Source organism: Centruroides sculpturatus, unplaced genomic scaffold, assembly GCF_000671375.1.
Source record: "Centruroides sculpturatus isolate CEXI.00-Female unplaced genomic scaffold, Cexi_2.0 scaffold1430, whole genome shotgun sequence".
Taxonomy (NCBI): domain Eukaryota; kingdom Metazoa; phylum Arthropoda; class Arachnida; order Scorpiones; family Buthidae; genus Centruroides; species Centruroides sculpturatus.
The window spans coordinates 1-21,427 of NW_019385757.1; the positions used below are offsets into that span (position 1 = coordinate 1).

The 21,427-nt window shown below is 35.7% G+C and overlaps 3 protein-coding genes across 3 annotated transcripts; all 3 read right to left on the reverse strand.

The window, feature by feature from the left end:
- Positions 1–5,075: 5,075 nt before the first annotated feature.
- On the reverse strand, positions 5,076–11,413 carry LOC111641826 (tyrosine-protein phosphatase 10D-like). The gene is made up of 8 exons (XM_023388059.1): positions 11,203–11,413; positions 10,949–11,123; positions 10,614–10,866; positions 7,540–7,797; positions 7,302–7,450; positions 6,004–6,139; positions 5,349–5,454; positions 5,076–5,285 (listed from the first exon to the last, which is right to left on the reverse strand). Exons 2-8 carry the CDS (start codon positions 11,044–11,046, stop codon positions 5,254–5,256), a joined length of 1,032 nt encoding a protein of 343 aa, XP_023243827.1. The 5' UTR covers positions 11,047–11,123; positions 11,203–11,413; the 3' UTR covers positions 5,076–5,253.
- Positions 11,414–13,067: 1,654 nt separating this feature from the next.
- LOC111641822 lies at positions 13,068–15,797 on the reverse strand. Its single transcript, XM_023388055.1, has one exon. The coding sequence runs from the start codon at positions 15,795–15,797 to the stop codon at positions 13,068–13,070; it is 2,730 nt and encodes a 909-aa protein (XP_023243823.1).
- A 230-nt stretch (positions 15,798–16,027) lies between these two features.
- LOC111641823 lies at positions 16,028–18,535 on the reverse strand. The gene has a single exon (XM_023388057.1). The coding sequence runs from the start codon at positions 18,533–18,535 to the stop codon at positions 16,028–16,030; it is 2,508 nt and encodes an 835-aa protein (XP_023243825.1).
- Positions 18,536–21,427: the final 2,892 nt, after the last annotated feature.

Consider the following 21,427-nt stretch of genomic DNA (forward strand, 5'->3'; position numbering starts at 1 on the left):
GAAATGCATCTAAAATAAAATCAATATAAAATAGTTTTTGTCAATTTTTTTTTCTTTCGTATTCAAATTCAAATTTTCTTTCGTATTCAAATTACGTCAAGAGAATGTACACTAAGAAGAAATTTTTTAAAATTCCCTCCGCAAGAGAGAGGGAAAAGGTTAATGTCCCATCAACACATCGAAAAAGATTTGGAAAGCTGTTCCTGCCCTTTAATAATGAAAAATTTCTCTCTACTTCTCAGGCTTTCTTATCAACAGGCCATTTAATAAAAATTTGTTTCAAATTGCAAACACCTTTGCAAAAAACCATAAACAACTTCTGGGCATGTCCTTTCTAGTCCAAAATGATTGCCTACTCTCCTGAAGAATTCCTGATTTCCTAAAATCCATAAGGATAGTAGGATAACCTTTTTTTCCCTCATCTCTAGAATGGATTGCTGTCCAATTGTTTTCGTTTCATTTAATTTCAGAATCTCGAAAAGGTACTCAATGCTTTCACGTTGAAGTCTAAAGTGACTTTTAAAACTCAGATCACTGTATTGAAAAATAATTTCCTCATATTATATTTGTATTCTATCCTTTTTCTGCAGCTGTACAACAACAGATCTTATCATTCCAGAAATTACTTCATCACAGTCTTGTTTATGCTTCCCAAATGAGGCATTGCAAAAGTAAACTACTTTTAAAATGTTTTGAATTAAATAATTCACAGACCATTCCAACAGCTACACTGAGATCCACCATTTTCAAACTGCAGCACTGCTCAGCAGTGTGCATCCTAGATCATAAACTTTTGTGGACCCTGCATATTGAACACATCACCATCATCACTAGCAAGATTTGCTAGTGATGTTGGTTGCTAAAAGTACTTGGGGACTAAACTCCAGCACACCAGTTTACAAATAATCACTAAGAAACCAGCCCTTGATTTGTGTCTGACACTTCTTATATCTAAAATTCTTCTAAAAAGAGGTTTGGACAGCAACAGTTGTAATGGACTTCCAGTAACTAACATACTTGAAACTCTGATTAATATATCTTCTACTCCTAATCCAAATTTATTACACAGTGTTAACAACCACTGCTTTAATCATCCTGACATTATCATATATACAGATGGGTCTAAATCCCCTGACGGCACAGGCTGTAGTTTTGTGGTCTTCACTGGTGACACTGAATCTTATTCTCATCTCAGACTTCACTGTCAATGCAGCATCTTCCACACTGAGATCTTCCAATTCTTCAAGTCTCAACTGGTCTACTCAAAATTATAGTAACATTAACAACTCCATCTTTTCTGATAATAATTCCACTATTCATCTTGTCAATAACCAATCCACTCATCCTCTCATCACAGATATACATATTATCATCATTGCATCAAACAACTGTTACTCCTTTAGCTGGATCAAAGCACATAATGGTAATCCTGGGAATGAGCATGCAGATTCGTTCACTATATCTGTTGCTATCAACCAGAGTTTTGAGGTCATATACAATATTCAAAAAACATTTAGTCTTATAAACTTATTAATTTATTTCCACTCTTACAAGTATTTGTCTAATAAATAATTTTTGCCAGTCAACAGATTATAAAATTTTACTCAACATTCTAATTACAATGTGAAATTAAACTTCAGAAACAAAAAATAAGCCTAAAAAGTTAATATTTATTCATATAATTGACATTTTATAAATATGGTTCAAGCTATAGGAAACATCTTCCATTATTGATTATGTCTAAATTCAATGTGGCATAATTAATATATTTGCAATTATTGGAAATAGAAAATATCATTTTTAAAATTTTTAAATAAAAATCAGCTATCATAAATATAATAAATAAGCCAATGATTGTAGTAATTTGACATAGATCTGACTACTTTTTAATAATACAAAAAAGTATCATGTGATCAAATTAGTTTGTGTGGTTTATCAATAGTGGCTATAGAGCTAGTGGAAGAAACAGTGAAACCAGATCGAGGCACCTCTAGTGGCGATGCCAGGTAACAGAATTGGGGCTACAAGACGGCACCAGTGTTGTTCCACCTAGCACTTTTGTACTAATCTAGTACGCAGAGCCGGCCCTACCATAGGGCGAAAGGAGCAGCCGCTCCAGGCGCTAAGTCCTAGGGGGCGCCTCAGTGGTAAAGAAAATTAAAGGGTATAAATTTGGGGCAACCAAGGGCAGTGGCGTAGCGAGGGGGTGCAAGGGGGTGTATCAAGCACCGGGCGCCACTCGCAAAGGGGCGCCCAAATGGTCTCCAAAACAAACTATATGTGTTTCTGGAGGGGGCGCCAATAAAATGTCGTGCTCCGAGCGTCAGTTATGTTCGCTACGCTATTGACCAAGGGGGCGCCATAATAGGATCTCGCTCCATCCTAAAACTTGCCTCGGGCCGGCACTGCTAGTATGTTTTTACTTGTTCCAGTACCAAGATACCCAATGCCATTTTCTTAGAACTATTCATGAAATCCTAATACCTTTCCTTTCAATTTAGTACCTTTCAAAACATTCATTCTTATTCTATATTTTTGTATTTTTTTACTTTACTTTGGCAGTAAATAGATGTTTNGTTTTTACTTGTTCCAGTACCAAGATACCCAATGCCATTTTCTTAGAACTATTCATGAAATCCTAATACCTTTCCTTTCAATTTAGTACCTTTCAAAACATTCATTCTTATTCTATATTTTTGTATTTTTTTACTTTACTTTGGCAGTAAATAGATGTTTTTATTGCTTCCTCATTTAAGTGCAGCAGTTGAACGTATTTTTTTTGCAATTAAATTTAATAAAAACTAAATCACAAAATCGAGTTCTTACCGATTCCTGTGAAACACTGTTATTAGCAAAAGAGCTACTTAAAAGCAATAATGATAAAATGTTACACTTGGAAACCATCATCTGCTTCAACCACACAAAAACATTCTAGTGAGGAAGATTCTGATGATCTTCTTACCAGTGATTTTTCAATGTGATAATTTTAAAGTTTAGTACTTCGTGTTCATTACTTTTGTTTCAACATTTTGTTCATTTGATTGTTGGTGAGAAATAATAGCAATCTTGCAATATATGAATTTATCTTGTATGAATTTTGTGTTACATGTAACACTATATACATATTTTAATAAATAATATACAGTAAAGCATCGATTATCCGACCCCTGATTAACCGTCATATCGGTTAACCGACTGTTCTAGTCGGCAAATTCAAATGTTCACTAGTGATGTGGCATTACAATATTTAGCTGTCTTGGCTACTTTAATAGTACTTTTACGTGTTTTAGCTGGCAACACTGGCTCAACCATGAAAGGGAGCCAGTATTTAAACGAGGCTTAATTTTCTAATTTTTAACGATACAATAGTGACGATTATTATTTTAAAAAATTTTTGTTAGGCTTAACATCAATGAAAATTCAACGTGAAGTAGGTTAATAGCGGTATACTAATATACTAATTACATGAGATATGCTAATATACTATACTAATGTATTTTTTCATATTTTTCGGTTATCCATTTTTTCAGTTATCCAACCAACCCCAGTCCTCAATTGAGTCGGATAATCGATGCTCCACTGTATAAATTATAAATTTATCAAATTTCTATTTATAAGTATATATTTAAATAATATATAATATACACATATAATATATACATACATTTAACAGTTTATGGTCAAAGTAATGCCTGCATTAGTCAATACAGTCACTTCTTGACTTACGATGAGATTCGGTTTCACAACTTTGGATGTAAGTCAAAATGGTCATAACTTGAGAAGTGATTGTAGATCATTCTTACTTATGTATGTGCAGAATCAATACATCGATATTAATATCGATTTTTAAAAAATACTATTGCACATTACTGGTCAATTTTTTAAAGAAAACTTAGTACTATTTTTTGTTATCTAGTACTTGTTTTAGTACCTTTTTTAGAAAGGCTTGGAACAACCCTGGGCAGCACATGCTTCTCCTTTTTGGACCCAACAAATAATGTTTCTTAGAAGGCAGTGCAGTTTTGATGCAATCTCAACCAAAACCTTGAGAAAAAGTAATTTAAAAAAAGGAGAGAAACTGTTTAAATGTGGACACGTTTCCAAACTAATAGAAATTTTATTGGACAAGAATACAGAACCAAACATGAATCGAGGTTCAACTATCATCACTAGAGAAGTTGTTTCCCAAACCCAACAAACTCTACCATATTGAAATTAAGGTATTTCTTTTTTCTTTCAATATTTACATAGTTATCAATACAAGAATGAATGACATGCATTTACAATTAGAAACAAGTAATGATACAAGGCGATTACATTTGTCATGTAATCAAATTAAAAAAAATTGACATTTTAATTTTGGTTTTTGAAGTCATTTTATAATGTATACATATTTCAATAATTTGCTAGTAATTTGAACACAATAAATTTATAAAGCAACACATAATCGAGTACTTTAGTGGAACACATAATATAATGTTTTTAATGATTTTTTGCCAGGGTATTGTTCATTTGGGAACGAATAAAACTTTGTACCTGGCAGCACAGTAATATAGGTAACACTACAATTAACCACACAACAGTTATTTTTTGAAGTTTTGTGTGGCAGAAAGCTGTTGTTCATTATCACAAGAAGAAAACAAGAACCGCATTTCAGTACTTATCCAACCCAAAGACGCACATGTTTTCCCAAAGCAGTTTTCTTTGCCTGTGTACAGGTTCAACTCAACTCAGTTCTACTAGCTCTAATGCAAAACCAGGTGAACTTCTTTAATCACCCAACATTTGCAAAGTGACTATCATCAAATGAACCATTCCATCAATCAACTGAACAAGCCAAATTAAATAAAATATTTATTCAATAATTATGACTTTACAAATAAATTTAACAATAGAATATTCATTCTCATTTTTAACATTTCTGGAAAATATGAATAGGTTTCTTCCCTTAACACCAATTTTATAAAAAAAAATCAACAAAACTGTATTGCATTAAGAAAAATAAATATATAAATAGATTAAAAATTTTAGATATATACACTTTTCATATATATATATATATAAATCTGTCATCCCTGAAATTTAAATGAAATTTCTGTAGCATCCATTTTTGTAAAAATTACAGAAATTATCATTTTTTAATAAAAAATGTTTGTATAAAAATAAAATCACAATGGTTTCATTACATTAAAAAATAACTTGCACTTTTACAGCTAAACATTTCTTTACTTTGTAATCCAGTATAAAAATCACTTAAATTCCAGATTCAGCAATTCCTTCATCATCTGTGAAAAGATTATTTTTAGTTAATTCAATAATGAGCTAAAATAGAAGAAACTAAATAGTACCTTCAAAAGCCTGATTATCATGAACTTCAGGTCTTAGTGAATCTAATATATCTTCCTTTCCTTCCAATACGCATAACAGACATTGATAAATACAAATATATTGTTGCTGTTTAAAAGAAAAATATTTATTATAAAACATACTTGTTTAACAAAAATAAAATTCTTATTGGAAAGATTTTATATAATCCTATGAAACAGAACAGAAATTTCATAAATAATTGCTTGTTTTGTGTTTGTTTCCTAATTGTGTTCCTGATGATAAAAAGTTTGTGTTTAAAAGTACTAGGATGTTATCTTTATTATAACATCCTCTAATGCTATATGAAAAACTACTTTTATATTATCATTTCATGAATAAACATTGTTTTGACAGAATCTATGGCTATAGTTTTGAATAAAAAACACTAATATATATATTAGTGTTTTATTCAAAAAATATATATATATATATATATTTTGAATAAAATATATATATACACACAACATATATACTGTGTATATATATTGGTTTATTATGAATTCATCTGTACCAATATTTAATTAATGCAAAATATAAGTAATGTATCATTCTTCACTTCAACTTTATATCACTATATTTATCTCACTAATTAGTTGTTACATTATTAGATAAATAAATGAAATAAAAATTTCTTACTTCATTCTGAACCATCCAAACTCTTTCTTTCCTCATTTCATAAACAATTCCAAATATATCGACAAAATCATATTTTTGAATGTTCTGAAGAAGTCGATCCAGAGCTATAAATGTTCCTGATCTTCCTACACCCGCACTAAAAATTACAGTTAAAAGTTTCAATTAAATCATTTTAATCAGACAGTTATACATAATAAATGAAATTTGTAATTAAACAACATATCACTTCTCCAAAATATAAACATAGTAAAACCTGTTTACAACAAAATATCACAATATCAATCAGAGTTTTCTGTTTTGGCAGATTTCCATTTTACAAAAAGTAACTTTATTAAGAAAACTATATTATAGTACTGTATATAACAATATATTTAACTTAGGTTTATGGCTATAGGTTAAATCTTTGATTTTGAAATGCCAAAACTCATCAATGTGCTTCAATACTTCAATTCATCAGTTTATTTTTTGGATTGCATGAACTTAACATATAAATACATACATACATAAAAGAGTAACATATTATATCAAAGAGGTATTTTACTGTATAATTATAGTAAAGTTACATGGATTCATTTATCTAGGGCCATTTACACAAAATTTCATCTCAAGATTACACAATAACTTACAGAAGTACTGTACTCTTGAAACATTGCTTGTATATATAACTTAGCTGGCATGTCATCCCAAACTTTCAAAAATACATTAACAGGCAATTTTGAGTAATTAAAAGCTATTATGTAGCCTATTATGATCACTGACATCAACTGTTTTGATGTAGATCATTGTTTCTGTCATGACAAATATTCTGTCATAACTAATTGTGACAGAATATTTTTAAAAAGATTGAATTCTTTAACATTGATAATGTTCATATAAAGTATTTGTATATAAGGTTATTTTATACACCCTCTCTTTCTTCATTATAGTTTAACTATTTAATTCCCTAGAAAAATGCTGTCATCATTTTTGTTTTCTTTTCCAAAACTGCATTAGTACTTTTATTCTCTATTATGTCCATTTCAATAGATCTCATGTTTTCACTTGTTCATTTTCCATCCTTTTACCTTATTTTCCATCGCTATTGGTAATATGTCCATTCAGTAACAATCTTTCATTTAACCAGTTGATAGCCATATGCCACTTTAAAATATCTTATGCAACAAAAGCAGCTAAAATTATTCTTTAGATTTGTGACAAAATTCATTTAATTTAGATAAGTTATTCTATACTTTTAACTCCTGTAATTCATCATAATTATTTTATATTTTTATTATGTTACATTCAATAAATATCAGTACCTGCAATGTACAACAACTGGTTTTGAATCAGGAATAATTCTTTCTCTGAAAGCCCTTACAAATTTCACTAATATCTGTGGGGGATCGGGAACTCCAAAATCAGGCCATGTTGTAAAATGGAAATGTCGTACAATTCTTGACTGTTCTCCCTTCAATGTAAAACAAGAACAATAATAATATGAAAATTGATTACTACAGCTAGTAATTGTAAAATCAGATATATTAAATTTAAACATACCCTACAAACTTTAAATTCTGATATGGTCCAATGAGGATACTGAGATTCATTTAAAATAGTTACTTGGATATCTCCATAATAAACAGGTTGTGTATCAAAAGGCCAATAATGATCACATTTTTCTCTTCCTTTTTCAATACAACGAGTTAACATAATAATAGCCCTGCAATTCTGTTCCCAAACCATTCTCCAGAAATCATCTCTGGTGCTATGTAAAGGTCCTTGGGTAACAATAAATTCCCTTAGAGAATTAAATCCCTAGATGTAAAATTAGTTCTTAAATACAAAACTGGATACTTATTCATTTTATATATCAATTTATTCTACATAATAAAATAAGTATTTAACTAAATCTTATAACATACAAATAATCTTATTAATTATCCTTAAAAGTAATCATATTACTGTTTATCTTCAAAGAATTAATAGCAATAATTTCTAAAAAGAAAATAACTGTTTTTTGTTTAAATAAATATAAAATAAATTATTTTACTTATTTCAGACAAAGGAAACTAATTTTTATTTTTGTAAAAATTTGATTTTATACTAAAACTTTATTATATCAGTCAGTTCAAGATTAACCAATAGACAGATAAGACAAATATCTAGGGCCTGTAATTCAGAGGGACCAGGCTTAAGTACAAAAAATTTAAATAAACAAAAAATAAATAATAAAACATTGTATTAGTGTTTGTATCCTCTATTATTAAAAAAATTTTAAGTGACATTATTTAAGATTTCTTTAGAAGCAACTTATTTAAATGGAGCCCCAATTAATCTTCTAAAATTCCAGATGTAATGCTGACAGATGAGGGGCCTTGCCTGAAACACATATCGGCCTATGGAAGATTAATAAAGATGATGTAAAATGCCTTGTGTTTCTTAACACTCTAGTAATAAAGAAAAAAACAGTGTGAGATCAGCCAGGGACGTAACCACAGTTACGCCACTTACGGGCACGCGATCGTGAGATCGGTTCTCTTAACTTTTTATAGGAGAGCGATTAAAAATGTTTAAAAACGATCTAGAGGGTGAATTCTAGATCTTGTCAGGTCCCGACACCAGTTTGTCAATTATGTTCCGCGGANTGTAATTACAAGGGAGTTTGGAAATAATTAAAATATTTCAAAAACCTAATAATCTAATGTTAATAAAATTTGAGATTAAATTTATAATTTTTAGCATTTAAAGTTGCAAAATGTTTTAAAATTTATATGCGCCAATTCATACTATAAGAAGAGCTTAGTCTACACTTTATAGACATTTTTTATTTTGTTTTCATTTTTAGACTAGTTCATTAACATTTGCCCTCAAACTGAGAGTGGGAAGTGTAATTACAAGGGAGTTTGGAAATAATTAAAATATTTCAAAAACCTAATAATCTAATGTTAATAAAATTTGAGATTAAATTTATAATTTTTAGCATTTTAAAGTTGCAAAATGTTTTAAAATTTATATGCGCCAATTCATACTATAAGAAGAGCTTAGTCTACACTTTATAGAAATTTTGAGACAACTTGTTATTACATATCACTGTTACAACAACACTGATATTAAGTAACATTAATGCCAAATAATAATGGTGAATTAACGGAGAAAATTCTTCTTTTGCCAAAACATACTAGACTGTTATTTGACTATAGTCTGGCTTACTATTAATAATTAATATAAAATAATTTCTGTAAAAAAATATCTAATTATTACAGAAATACCCAAATTCCAGATCAAAAGCTAATACAACAACAATAAAATAGTTTTTTTACACTAAGTTGTTAGACTGCTATCTTATACTATAACATTAACTAATAAGTTACATAATTTTTGAATTAAATTTAATAATTTTATTTCAGGTTTATTTAATAATTATTAAATTTAATTCAAAATAATAATTTGCAAAATCAACATTAAAAATGATATCATCTTTTTGCTTTATTTGCATGAATATCAATGTGCATTTCTCTAAACAATTCAAATTTATCAAAATAAAAAAGATGATCATATTCTTAATAAAAAGTTTCATACTTTTTAGTAGTAAGATTAAGAAATCAAGAATCTCTCATTACTCAAAAAGCACAAAGAGGTCTATAGACATGTAATGTAAAAAAGGCCCAAATGGATTCAACTAAGTTGACAATAATACAACAACTTATAATTACTACATTAATTTAATTTACTTAAATACTGCAGTTTGGTAGACCAAAGACAGGAAAAATGTTAAAGAGAAGTTCCTCACCCCTCTGCATCAGAGTTGTTCATCTTTATCATAAGGTGAAACAGAGTCATCTGTGTTATCACAACTTCAACAATCCTCTCACTGCTCTCTCTGAACTTATCTAGATAACTTAAAATCAAGTGATCAACCATGAATATGTTAGTAGTTTCCATCATCATCAATTATGGGTGAGTGAGTGAGAGTCCCTCTCACTCACTACCCATAATTGATGATGATGGAAACTACTAACATATTCATGAGAGTCCCTCTCACTCACTACCCATAAAATCATCTTTTGACAAAAAGCAATGAAAAAAGAAATCTCTCCCAATTCAAATCATTGAAAAGAAACAGGTAAATATTTCCACATCTGATTCTAAATAATTATTCAACTCTGCTGAATTTGACCCTAGAATATCCTTTTGAGACTGACAAGTACTTCACCACCAGTTCTTGAATATCTCTTTTTCTGTATCAAAAAACTTATTGTAATATTATTAGAAGGAAATAAGAACTTCAATGTATAACAATTAAGTTTAACTAGAAACATTAAATTTAGTTTTAACCCTCGGTAAAGCGCGTTAATGATTCACGCACAGTTGTGCGCGCGGGGTTCTATATAACCCCGCGCGCTTAACCGAGGGTTAAAAAAGGAATTGGTCTATCTCTTCTTTTGGAACCATCCATTCATGTAGATTAAATTTGTCAGCTCTCTAAAAAAGGTTATCATCCTAAAGTTATCAAATATGCAAATCTTGAAACAGTTCTTATACCATAAAGTTATTCTAGTCCTTACATTATTACATATAACTGATATGTATAATATTTGAAATTTCTGCTACAAAAAAATAAAAAAACTTACAGGAATGTAATTGGCATTTATATAATCAGAACCTTCTTCATCGTCAGTAGGTAACAATTTTACTCGAGAATGGTCATATGGTAGTATATTTGTAAATCTATTTTTGGGACGGTTAACTGGTAGATCAGCTGCTGCACAGAGCTTCTCTCTCCCAACATGTTTCAGTAACTCAAATTCTTCAGAAAACCTAAAATCTGAATCTGCTGACATAATGTTATAGTGGTCAAGAAAATCCTTCAATTTGATTGGTCGACTAAATATGGAAAAAAGACAACAATATAAAATTAACAAAAAGCAAACAAATCAAATTCACATCAAGTGTTGTTTTAGCTTACTTTGTAATTAATTCACTTTCTGTGATTGATAAAGTGTCTTCTTTGTTTACAGAATTTCGTTGTTTTCTTGAAAATATACTTCCTCTTCTCTTTAACATCACAATTATTAGAATAATGAATAGTACTAATGTAAGTGTTACCAATACTATTATAATCAATAATTTATTATCTGTGTCTAAAAAGAAAATAAATGAAAAAATTATTAGATGTTTTAATAAATAAATAAATAAATTGTTAAACTAATTTGAACAAACCTGTCTGAATTGGTGGTGAAAAGACGGTATCAGAAAAATTTGTAGGTGAAACAAAGGCTCGAATTTTCACTTTATATTTTGTGCCAGATTTAAGTGGACCATTACAATATCCTTTAACATTTTTACAATTTTCTGATCCTATTGTAAAATCTTCCACTAATATATTATTGAAGGGATAATAAGGTCTAACAGTCTAAAAAAATTAACAAATTATATTTTCTCCACTCCAAAATAAATTTATATTCATTTTAATATAAAATAAAATAGTTAAATAAAAATATTATGTTTATAAAAAATTTTATTTTAATATAATTATTTAATCATATACAAGCAAAATATTAAAAACACATTTTAATATTAAATATTTTCTGCTAGATTTAGAAAGATTTTTCAGAGAAAATGAATTATAACAAGAATGTAAAGATGGAATACAAGTTGTTGTGTCTGGCAATTTCACTAGACACAACAACTTGTATTCCATCATACTGGCTTTCAAAAGGACTCCCTCCTACCATTTTGTCTCTTATCAGGAATGTCAAGGACCCTCCCAACTGGCGACACTTATTAGGGTGTATTCCATCTCACTTCAGGACAATATATGCAATAGATCACTTGAGTATGTAGGCCACTAGCCAACATATATATATATAACCATCAGTTTGAAAGAACCTTAGATGAATATAAATAAGGGTCACATCTCCACAGCCTTTGCAGCATATGCCTGAGGCCCTGATGTCTTGGCCCATTTGACCAAGTGAGAATTCTCCATCACATACAAAATAGAGCACAACTCTGATACCTGGACCTATTGGAGATACACAGGGCTGCTTTGAGATGCATGGCCATTAACTTTAATGACACAGAAACTTTTTCACCAGCATGGAAACTTTGCCTACATCACTGCCATTCCATAACTTATCTTTGGATCCACAAGAAGACCACAATTCTGACTCCTCCAAAGAATGAGCTGTCACATATTTGAATCTACACATTCCAACCTCAGTTATTCAAAGATCAAGCAACATAGGCTGATGATGTTCATTTACAATGGAAGAAAATCTTTGCTGAATTTATGTGAATTATTTTGTTGAATTTTGGTTACTGAGAGTGTTGTCAGTGTTAAAAGTCTGTATTTAGTGGTTATCAAATGTAATACCTTTCAAATAAGTAAAAACTAATAAATATTTATCAAAAAATTGTCTAAAACTTAGCACCATGTACAAAATTGAACAGATAAACTACTAAGTTGAAAAAATCAATAAGTTTATTTGAAAAGTAATGTTTTTGAACTCATTTGGGCAATCACAGTTCTTCATGCAGAACTGTCAATTCCTTTTGTAGTTGTTCTAAAGTTCTGCATGAAGAGCTAATGATGCATCAAGTGGGTCTAAAAATGTTATTTTTCAATATATTGTTTATTGCTTTTTGCCCTTAATTTCATTAAACGTTTCTACTAACTTAAACCAGTTATTTATGTTAGAGCTTATGACACCAGTGAATACAAACACAAAATTTCTTATATTTATTTTATACTTAAGGCTACAAAGCAAAGACACTTTACAATAATTAAATCTAATATGTATACAATACATCCAAAATGCATTTCAGACTAAAGTAGTCCTATTCAGTTGGTGTTTAGATTACCAGATAAAGATTACCAGATAAAAAATACACAAGTTATACTAAAAGACTAAAATAACCATAAAGTCATCACAATTAAGAAACTGATGTTATCTATGTTGTGTCTATGTGCAATACCCGAAAGGATGAGACTACAAATGAGAATAAGGATGAGACACTTTATTATTCGTACGGCGGGTTACACAGTTAACGGTCAACGATGTCAAGCGCGGGCGAAGAACGGTTCAACTCTGACCCTTTCCTCCTTTTTCCCCCTCTCCTCCTTCACTTCCGTCCCTAACTCCCACACCCTCCGATAAATCTCTCACCCCGGGTACGCACCCTGATCGGGTCGTATCCACCACGTGTTTCTCCAAGTTTCCCCTTTCGCTGTTGGTGGGCCCGCTTGTTGTTGCATCCCTCACATCCTCCCCACCTTGGTCCTCTGCTTCTAATGGGAGGACCAATTGGATGGGGCGGCTGATGCGCTTCTGATCAGGGAGCCTCAGACGGCATGTTCGCACGCAACCATCGCGGCCGGTAATTAGCTCCTCGATTACGGCTGTCCTCCACATCTGTCTAGGCAGCGAGTCCTCCCTAAGAAGGACAAGCGCTCCTTCCCGGGGTGGTGGCAGTTTCTTCTTGACCCTACGAACCTGATGAAAGCTTTGTAGGTCAAGCAAGTATTCCTTTTGCCATCGTCTCCAGAAGCTGTCGATGATGGACTGTAGGTGACGCCACTGTCTCACGAGGTCATGAATTGGGGTATGATTATTAGGCTCTGGGAGGTCAGAGATTCTTTTCCCTATCAAGAAGTGAGAGGGAGTAAGTGCTTCTGGCTCCTCGGTGTCATAATTGTGTACCAGAGGCCTGTTATTGAGGGCGGCTTCTACCCCGGTGAGTACGGTAGACATCTGTTCTGCATTTACTAGGCTTTTCCCTAGTATCTTGCGGAGGCATCTCTTCACGCTCCCCACCATTCTCTCCCACCATCCTCCCCACCAAGCCGCCTTCTCCACATTAAAGATCCAAGTGATGCCGTGGTGGGCAGAGTAGTGGGCAATCTGCTTATCAGAGAGTGACTGCCAGAGATCCCGTAGTTCTTTGTTGGCTGCGTGGAATGATTTGGCATTGTCGGAGTAAATTTTGCGAGGGAGGCCTCGCCGTCCTACAAAGCACTGTAAACAAAGGAGGAAACTGTCTGTTGACATGCTCGAAGACAGCTCTAGATGTACAGCTCTCGTAGTGGCGCAGGTGAACAGTGTAATGTACGACTTCTCTATCGACTGACCCTTTCGGATATACAGTGGGCCGGCAAAGTCTACTCCTGTGATTGAGAAAGGCGGAGAGGGTAATACACGGTCAGGAGGGAGGGGGGCTTCGGTTTCTTGGTAAGGCTGACTCCTTTGGCGCTGGCACGGTAGGCATCTATGCAGCACGGTCTTGATGACTTGACGAGCTCGCAGGATCCAGAACTCTTCTCTCAGGTTGGCAAGAACCACACGAGTGCCCAGATGCCCCAGGCGTAAGTGGCAGTCCATGATGAGGAGACGGGTAAAGGTGTGTCGGCCGTCTAGTAGAATTGGATGCTGTGTGGAAGCGCGGACATCTGCAAATTGTAATCGGCCCCCTACTTTTAGGATCCCATTGGACAGGAATGGGTGGAAGCGATAATTGGGTGATTTTTCTGATATGAGTGCACCGGAATTGAGTGCTATTAACTCGTTAGCGAAATATGTCTTCTGTACTGATCTGATCCAGTGGTCTCTCGCTGAGCTTACTTCATCTGCTGAGAGTTCTCCTTTCGGGTGGTTATTCCGGGGGTGAATTTTGCAAAGTGTAATGAAGCGGAGGATCCAAGCTGTTACTCGGAGGAGGCGTATGTAGCTACTGAAGCGAGATATATCTAACAACTCGATATAGGCTGCAGTGTGCAGGGTGACCACATGTTTGCGTTCTTCTGTGGCGCAATCGGATGGTGTCGGATGGTCATTGGCCGGCCAGTATTCTTCTGTTTGTGATAACCACTGGGGACCGCGCCACCAGGATGTGCAACTGCGTAGGTGTTCCGCCGTTAGGCCTCGGGATAAGTGGTCAGCTGGATTGTCTGTGCCGGGGCAATGGCGCCATTGATTTGGGTTGGTGATGCTTTGAATCTCCGACACTCGGTTTTGTACAAAGGTCTTCCATCGATTGGGGTGTCCACGGATCCAACCCAAGATCACCTTGGCGTCACTCCAAAGGACAGCGCTCTCTCTTTGAAGGTTGGTTTCCGTAGTAATGTATTTTAACAGGCGACAACCCACCAAGGCTGCAAGCAGTTCTAGCCGAGGTAAGGTAACCCTTTTGATGGGGGCTAGACGAGCTTTGCTGCAGAGAAGACATGTGGAAATGCCTGATGGAAGATTGGTACGGATGTAAATAACAGCACCGTAGGCACGCTCGCTAGCATCACAGAAGACGTGGATATTTGCTCGATGTAGGTTAAGTCTTGTCGTTTTGATCCATCTTGGTATGGACACAAATGACAAATGTTGTAGGTCTTCTAGCCAGTGTTTCCAATGAGTTGAGATGTCTGCTGGCAGGACTTCATCCCATTGGAGTCCGCGGAGCCAAGTGTCTTGGAAAATGATTTTCCCCGTAATGGAGACGGGTGCGAATAATCCGAGAGGATCGTAGAAACGGGATGTTGCGGCAAGTAGCAGGCGTTTCGTACCGGGGTGTTCCACTGCATCCGAAACGACGCCGTTATAGTCTATGGAGAATTCATCCTTTGCGGTGTCCCAGTCTACTCCGAGAATTCGTGTTTTCTGGGTGTAAGCTATATTCGTGTCTTCCCACAGCTTCTTCAGCAATTCCGAATTGGTAGCCCATTTTGCCATAGGAAGCTGGATCTGACCCATCATATCTGTAATGTCCCGATATATTTGTATGACAGCGGGATCAGTATCGTCTCCTGCTGAAAAGTTGTCCATATATAGCCCTTTATCCAGTATGTGGGCAGCTGAGGGGTGGCTGATCGTGGAACTGGCAGCAAGTTCCCGGAGGGCGGCTGACAGGAGAAATGGACTGGAAGCTAGTCCGAAAGGCAGGCGTTGGAACCGGTAGACAGCCAATTCCTTCGTGGTATGTAGATGCCTCTTTTCGTCGGTGATCACCTTAAACCAGAAGAAGCGGGTGACATCTCGATCATCGGGGTGCAAGGTTAGCTGGAGGAAGGCTTGACTGCCATAAGCGGAGTAGTGTCGCTATGATGTCCGGCATCAGGTTGGGTCCCCACTTCCAAGGCATCATTGAGGGCAGGGTGTCCTTTCACATGAGAAGAAGCATCAAATACGATGCGCCATTTGGAAATGTTGTGTTTACTTCGGATTGCTGCGTGATGTGGCAAGTAGTAGGTCTGTTGTAATGTTGCTTGTTCGTCAACCCGTTCCACATAACCGTTGGAGAAGTAGTTGAGCATGTGGCGTGTGTACATATTGCTGAACTCTATATCTTTGCTGAATCTGCGACGTAGGGACTCAAAACGGCGCAGAGCAGTTGTGCGGTTTGTATCTGTGAGGCGGATGTTCTGCTTCCAGGGCAGACGGACCTCTGCCCTTCCTCCCTTGATCTGGAACGATTGACGGAATCCGTCGAGCAGATGTGCATCATGGACGGTCAACAACTTTTCCTCCGACTCTCGGATGCCGAGGGTATCCAGATCCCACATTGACCGTAGTATCGGGTCCAAAGGGGTTGTAATACTATTAACCTGGACTGGGTGAATTGAAACATTAGTCCGGTTACCGTTCAAAATCCATCCAAAGTGCGATGGGACTAATGTCAGAGTATCATTTATGCGAATAGGGCTTTCCGTTTTGACAAATTGCCAATAAAAGTCGGATCCGATTAGTATTTCAATGGGTAAATCACATGACTCCTGCTGTGGATCTGCAAGTTCTAGTGGTGGCATCTCACTGACGGGGTAGGCGAACTGTGATACTGTCGGATGAGGGAGGTACGTATTCGAAGATTCTGCAGCTATTAAGGATGTAGCAAATCTGCTGACACAGCTGGACAAAGTGAGTCGCACTCGTCGACGTGATGTGTAGGTACTAGCATCTGATTCAAAGGCTTGAATTGCCAACGGTTCATATCCAATCACCTCCAGTTCTAGCGAGTCAATGAGGGGGGTGCCAATGAAACTCCTTTGGGTTCCTGGATCTAAGACACATCTAACTTGTCTTGCGGTACCCTTTGCTCCATGAACCCAAACTCGAGCTGTCTGTAGATATGTAAAGTCTGAGTTCACATCGATTTTACTCACTGTGGCTCGAGATGTGCTAATAGTTGAGGGATCAAACCCCGGAGCAGATGTTGGGGGTTGGGTCATGGGTGGTGTCGGTCTGTTAGCTGCGACCGTCATGTGAGTCCGCGTTGGGTCTGCTTCACATATCGAAACGTGATGATTGCGTCCACATCGACGACATGTCAGTTTTCCTCGTCGAGGACAATTGCGAGCGGTATGGTTTTGGCCTAAGCACAGAAAACAACGGTTGGTCTCGCGCAGTTTCTCTGCGCGTTTTCTCGGATTTGTTATGAGTGAGCAGTCAGAACTGAAGTGGAGGAAACTGTTGCAGAAGGCACACGGGGGATAGGAGGATCCTCTCCCTTTAGAGTTTCTTCCCGTGGACTTATTCCTCGTTCGGACTGCTAGAGCGGCTGCTGTAGCTCGGGGTTCTTCTCTTGTCATAAATTGGTGTTGTGTTCCATGGATAGTAGCGGCAGTAGTGATGCCGTCTATTTCGTCTCCCACAAACTTCAGCAATAGTTCCAGATCAGATTCACTGGTACCCTTATGACGAGCATGAATGAGCCATCGTTCACACAAGGAATCTGGGAAGGCCCGAAGGATTTTCGGCATTAGGATGCGTCCGTAGTGGCTAATGGGCTCCCCCAGCGCCTTCAGGGCATGCACTCTATTATTGCACTCAACGAAGAGGTCATTCAATTCGGCGGCGGTCGGATGGATTAAAGGTTGTAAGCTCTCTAGATAGTCGATGTGTGCCTGAATTATACGGTTCTTATCTCCGTACTTCTTCAGTAATCGTGCCTTGGTCTCCGCGTACGTCCCTGCGGTTATGGCGATGCCATCGACTAGACGCTTAGCCTCACCTCGAAGATATCCCCGAAGGAAGACATGCTTCTCAATGTCCGGTATATTTGGATCCTCATCAATGGCTGCTGTGAACTGTTCCCAGAAGCGTTGCCATTTAGCTATTTCTCCTTCGAACGATTCAAGGACCAAGGCGGGTAATCTGGTGCGAATGGTTGCCTGAGGTTGCCTGGTAAAGGACGGGGAATCGGGACTGATGGGGCTTGCCGGGGTGAGGTCGGATGCGGCGTTCCTACGGTCGAGGATTCGTTGGGCTCTAATGACGGCAAGTCGGGTAGATTCTTCTCTCTCCTCACAGGCAGCGGCGTTGGTTTCGTATTCCGTGTCCTCGAGTTTATCGTGAATAGCTTCATCTAATATCTTTAACTCCCTAAGCCATTCGTTTAACATGTCACGGGACAGTTCGATTTCCTCGGACGGCGTCGAGTCCGAAATGGCGTTGATCTTGCCGATCGTTTTCGTCACGGACGTTCTAATTGTATTACGGCGGCGTCTGAGCTTGCTCAATTCCTTGGTGGAATTTGGATTTGTTCCGTTTGGAAATGTCTCGGTCATATTTCGATCAATGGTGACGGTGGGGTAATGAAATTTGTTCTGCGAACGACGGAGAGGACGGGCAATATGGTGGCGAAAGCCCGTAACGATGAGCGGGACGACAACGGATCGGATAACGGTAGTAACAAGAGAATTGCGTACCTGTTGGCGTCGGTTCTGGCCAAATCCTGGTCACGGCACCAATTTATGTCGTGTCTATGTGCAATACCCGAAAGGATGAGACTACGAATGAGAATACGGATGAGACACTTTATTATTCGTACGGCGGGTTACACAGTTAACGGTCAACGATGTCAAGCGCGGGCGAAGAACGGTTCAACTCTGACCCTTTCCTCCTTTTCCCCCCTCTCCTCCTTCACTTCCGTCCCTAACTCCCACACCCTCCGATAAATCTCTCACCCCGGGTACGCACCCTGATCGGGTTGTATCCACCACGTGTTTCTCCAAGTTTCCCCTTTCGCTGTTGGTGGGCCCGCTTGTTGTTGCATCCCTCACAATCTCACAAGATCCATACAATAAATTCTTTTTCATGTTTTCTATAACCAAATCAGCAATAGAGAGTTCTACACACAATTAATTACAATCAGTTACAGACCACTTTAAGTATCAAACAATATGTAATGGATATGTGGCCGCCAGCGCCAGAGATCCTGAACACTGTCTGGCAACACTTGCCAAGATCACGAACTCTGTCTGGCAACACTTGCCAACAAGAGTGGCTGGCAACGTCAAAAAAGAAAAGGCGCGAAAGTTCGTTGGATTTTGTCCGGGTGTNCCGAGGGCTACCTGTAATTAGTTTGGCTGAACCACATCAGATCAGATCAAAAGATGTTGAGGTTTTTAATAAGGTATAAGTCAACATCTGTGTAACATAGAAACTTCCAGATTGGAAAATCAAATAGAGCATCAAAAACTACTACTAGTAGAAGCTTGACTAGAATGCCTGATAAATAGTGTTTGTTATAATCATGTTCTGCATTGAATAAAAAAAATTTCATGGAGATTGGCTAAATAGAAATTGAGAAAAGTGAGATTGAAGATTTTCCCAGAAGCAAGAGGTATATGGATGAAACATATAGGAAATGCACAAATAAACCTAACTGAATGTTTTCTTTATTATTTTTTTTGTTATTCTTTATCTTTACCTTTTCTTTTCTAACATCAAATTCAAAAGAAAACACACTTTCTTCCTCTTTACAATATGGCAGCTTGTTCTACAGTGAAGCCAATTCTGGCTTTGCGTACGCTATTATTAGCAACAGAGAGTTGCCACTTTAGTTAGAGATTATAGCTTTGTGGTTGGGATAAAGCAAAAATTATACAAAGGGGGTTTGATAACTAAAATTAAGAACTTTAGAGGCATTGAAGATCTTTTGCTTTGAAACCAAAGGGTTTAAATTGCATTAACAATAAAGAAAACAAGATCTTGTTGCTTGCCTGGTAGTTATTCATCACCAACCCCTTACAGCAAGGCCACACCCACAATTACACACAAGCATCTAATTACAATTGTGTCATCACCGTGTTATATAACATCTAACTAAAACAATACATCTAACACTTCTGTTGTATATTGTTGTTTAAAGTTATTTCTGTTTTAATTTTTTTGATTTATATTTTTTTTTGAATATTGTTTTTGTAACTTTATATAGTCACATATCTAATTATTTTTATTTATTTGTTTGTTATTTTTAATTTGATGCATTTGATTATTCAATTTTTTTAAAAAACTCCTTTTTTAAAAATCAGTTTAAAGTTGGAACATTTCAATTTGGAACACTCAATTTGATTCAAATGTGTAAAACCTAAAGCAGGTCTGTAAAATTGGCTGAAAACATTGTTTTTAATAAAGTATTCCTGGAAGATTTAAGGAAAGTGTAAAATTAATTAACTCAATTAAATTTAAAAGAGAAAAAAGTAGAACGAGGAAAATTATAATTGATAAAGCTAAAAATAAAATTTATTTAGAATGGAAAATTTCCTGAAAATGAGAATTCACTAGGAAATACCTGACCTAATAAGTCAAAGTATTTTCTGTTGCTATTTAAAAACCTGGCAAAGGCTTATCAATCAAGCCAAAAGCATTTGTTTTTAAAGTTAATTGCTGGAAAAGTGTGTAAGGTGTGTTCAGTGCCTTTATATACTGTAGTTTCAGCTTCAACTATTATGGACTCAGAAGTTATCATCATTTACAGCAAGTGTTTTGACCACCTTTCCTTGCTGTCCACAAACTTTTACTATTTTGCAATGGTCATGAATTTCTTCTTGTTTTCCTTGATCTTGTTTTTCATTTCAGAACTGAACTGTACAGTATTGTAGATCAGTAGGCAACATTTTGCCTTTACAATGTTTGTTTTTTTTTAATTTTGCAATTCCATTATGCTACCTACTTCTGTGGTAAACATGCCTCTTGTAGTAAATCATGCCTCTTGTAGTAATTAAGTGATTTCTTCCAATTTCTGTATTGTTCATTTACCAGTTTCCTTGGAGATTGAGAGCTACTGACATCAGCAATCTTTTTAGATAGCAAAACTTGGAAATAAATTTTTTTATTAGTTTGCTTACTTTCTGAAGTAATCCAACTAATGGAAAGTCTTCAACCAATATGTTTGGAAATGAAGATTTCTTTTACCAGAACAGAGGAATTTATACTGTTTTGGAAGAAAGTAGTTGGATTTGTATGTGTTAGGGATATTTGTTTACCAATTTTTTCTTCAAAAATAATGGCATATTCTGAGAATGAATTGTGTAAGTTCTGCTTGTTGGTTAGTTAGTATTTGTTTTCGTCTGTTAGTTGATATCTGTCATTGCCAGCATCAATTGACTGTGCTAGTTTTGAGACTTCCCTGTCATCAATTGGAAACTGCATCCTAACTGCATGTAAAAAGAAAA

Bases quoted from the DNA above. Each gene is read 5' to 3' on its own strand.
- LOC111641826 (XM_023388059.1), bottom strand. From the start codon at position 11,046: ATGTTAAAGAGAAGAGGAAGTATATTTTCAAGAAAACAACGAAATTCT. The intron at 6,140-7,301 runs GTACTGATATTT...TGTAATTTTTAG, and splicing joins CCAGTTGTTGTACATTGCAG to TGCGGGTGTAGGAAGATCAG. The intron at 5,455-6,003 runs GTAAGAAATTTT...TCTTTTAAACAG, and splicing joins TTTGGATGGTTCAGAATGAA to CAACAATATATTTGTATTTA.
- LOC111641822 (XM_023388055.1), bottom strand. From the start codon at position 15,797: ATGGACAACTTTTCAGCAGGAGACGATACTGATCCCGCTGTCATACAA.
- LOC111641823 (XM_023388057.1), bottom strand. From the start codon at position 18,535: ATGACCGAGACATTTCCAAACGGAACAAATCCAAATTCCACCAAGGAA.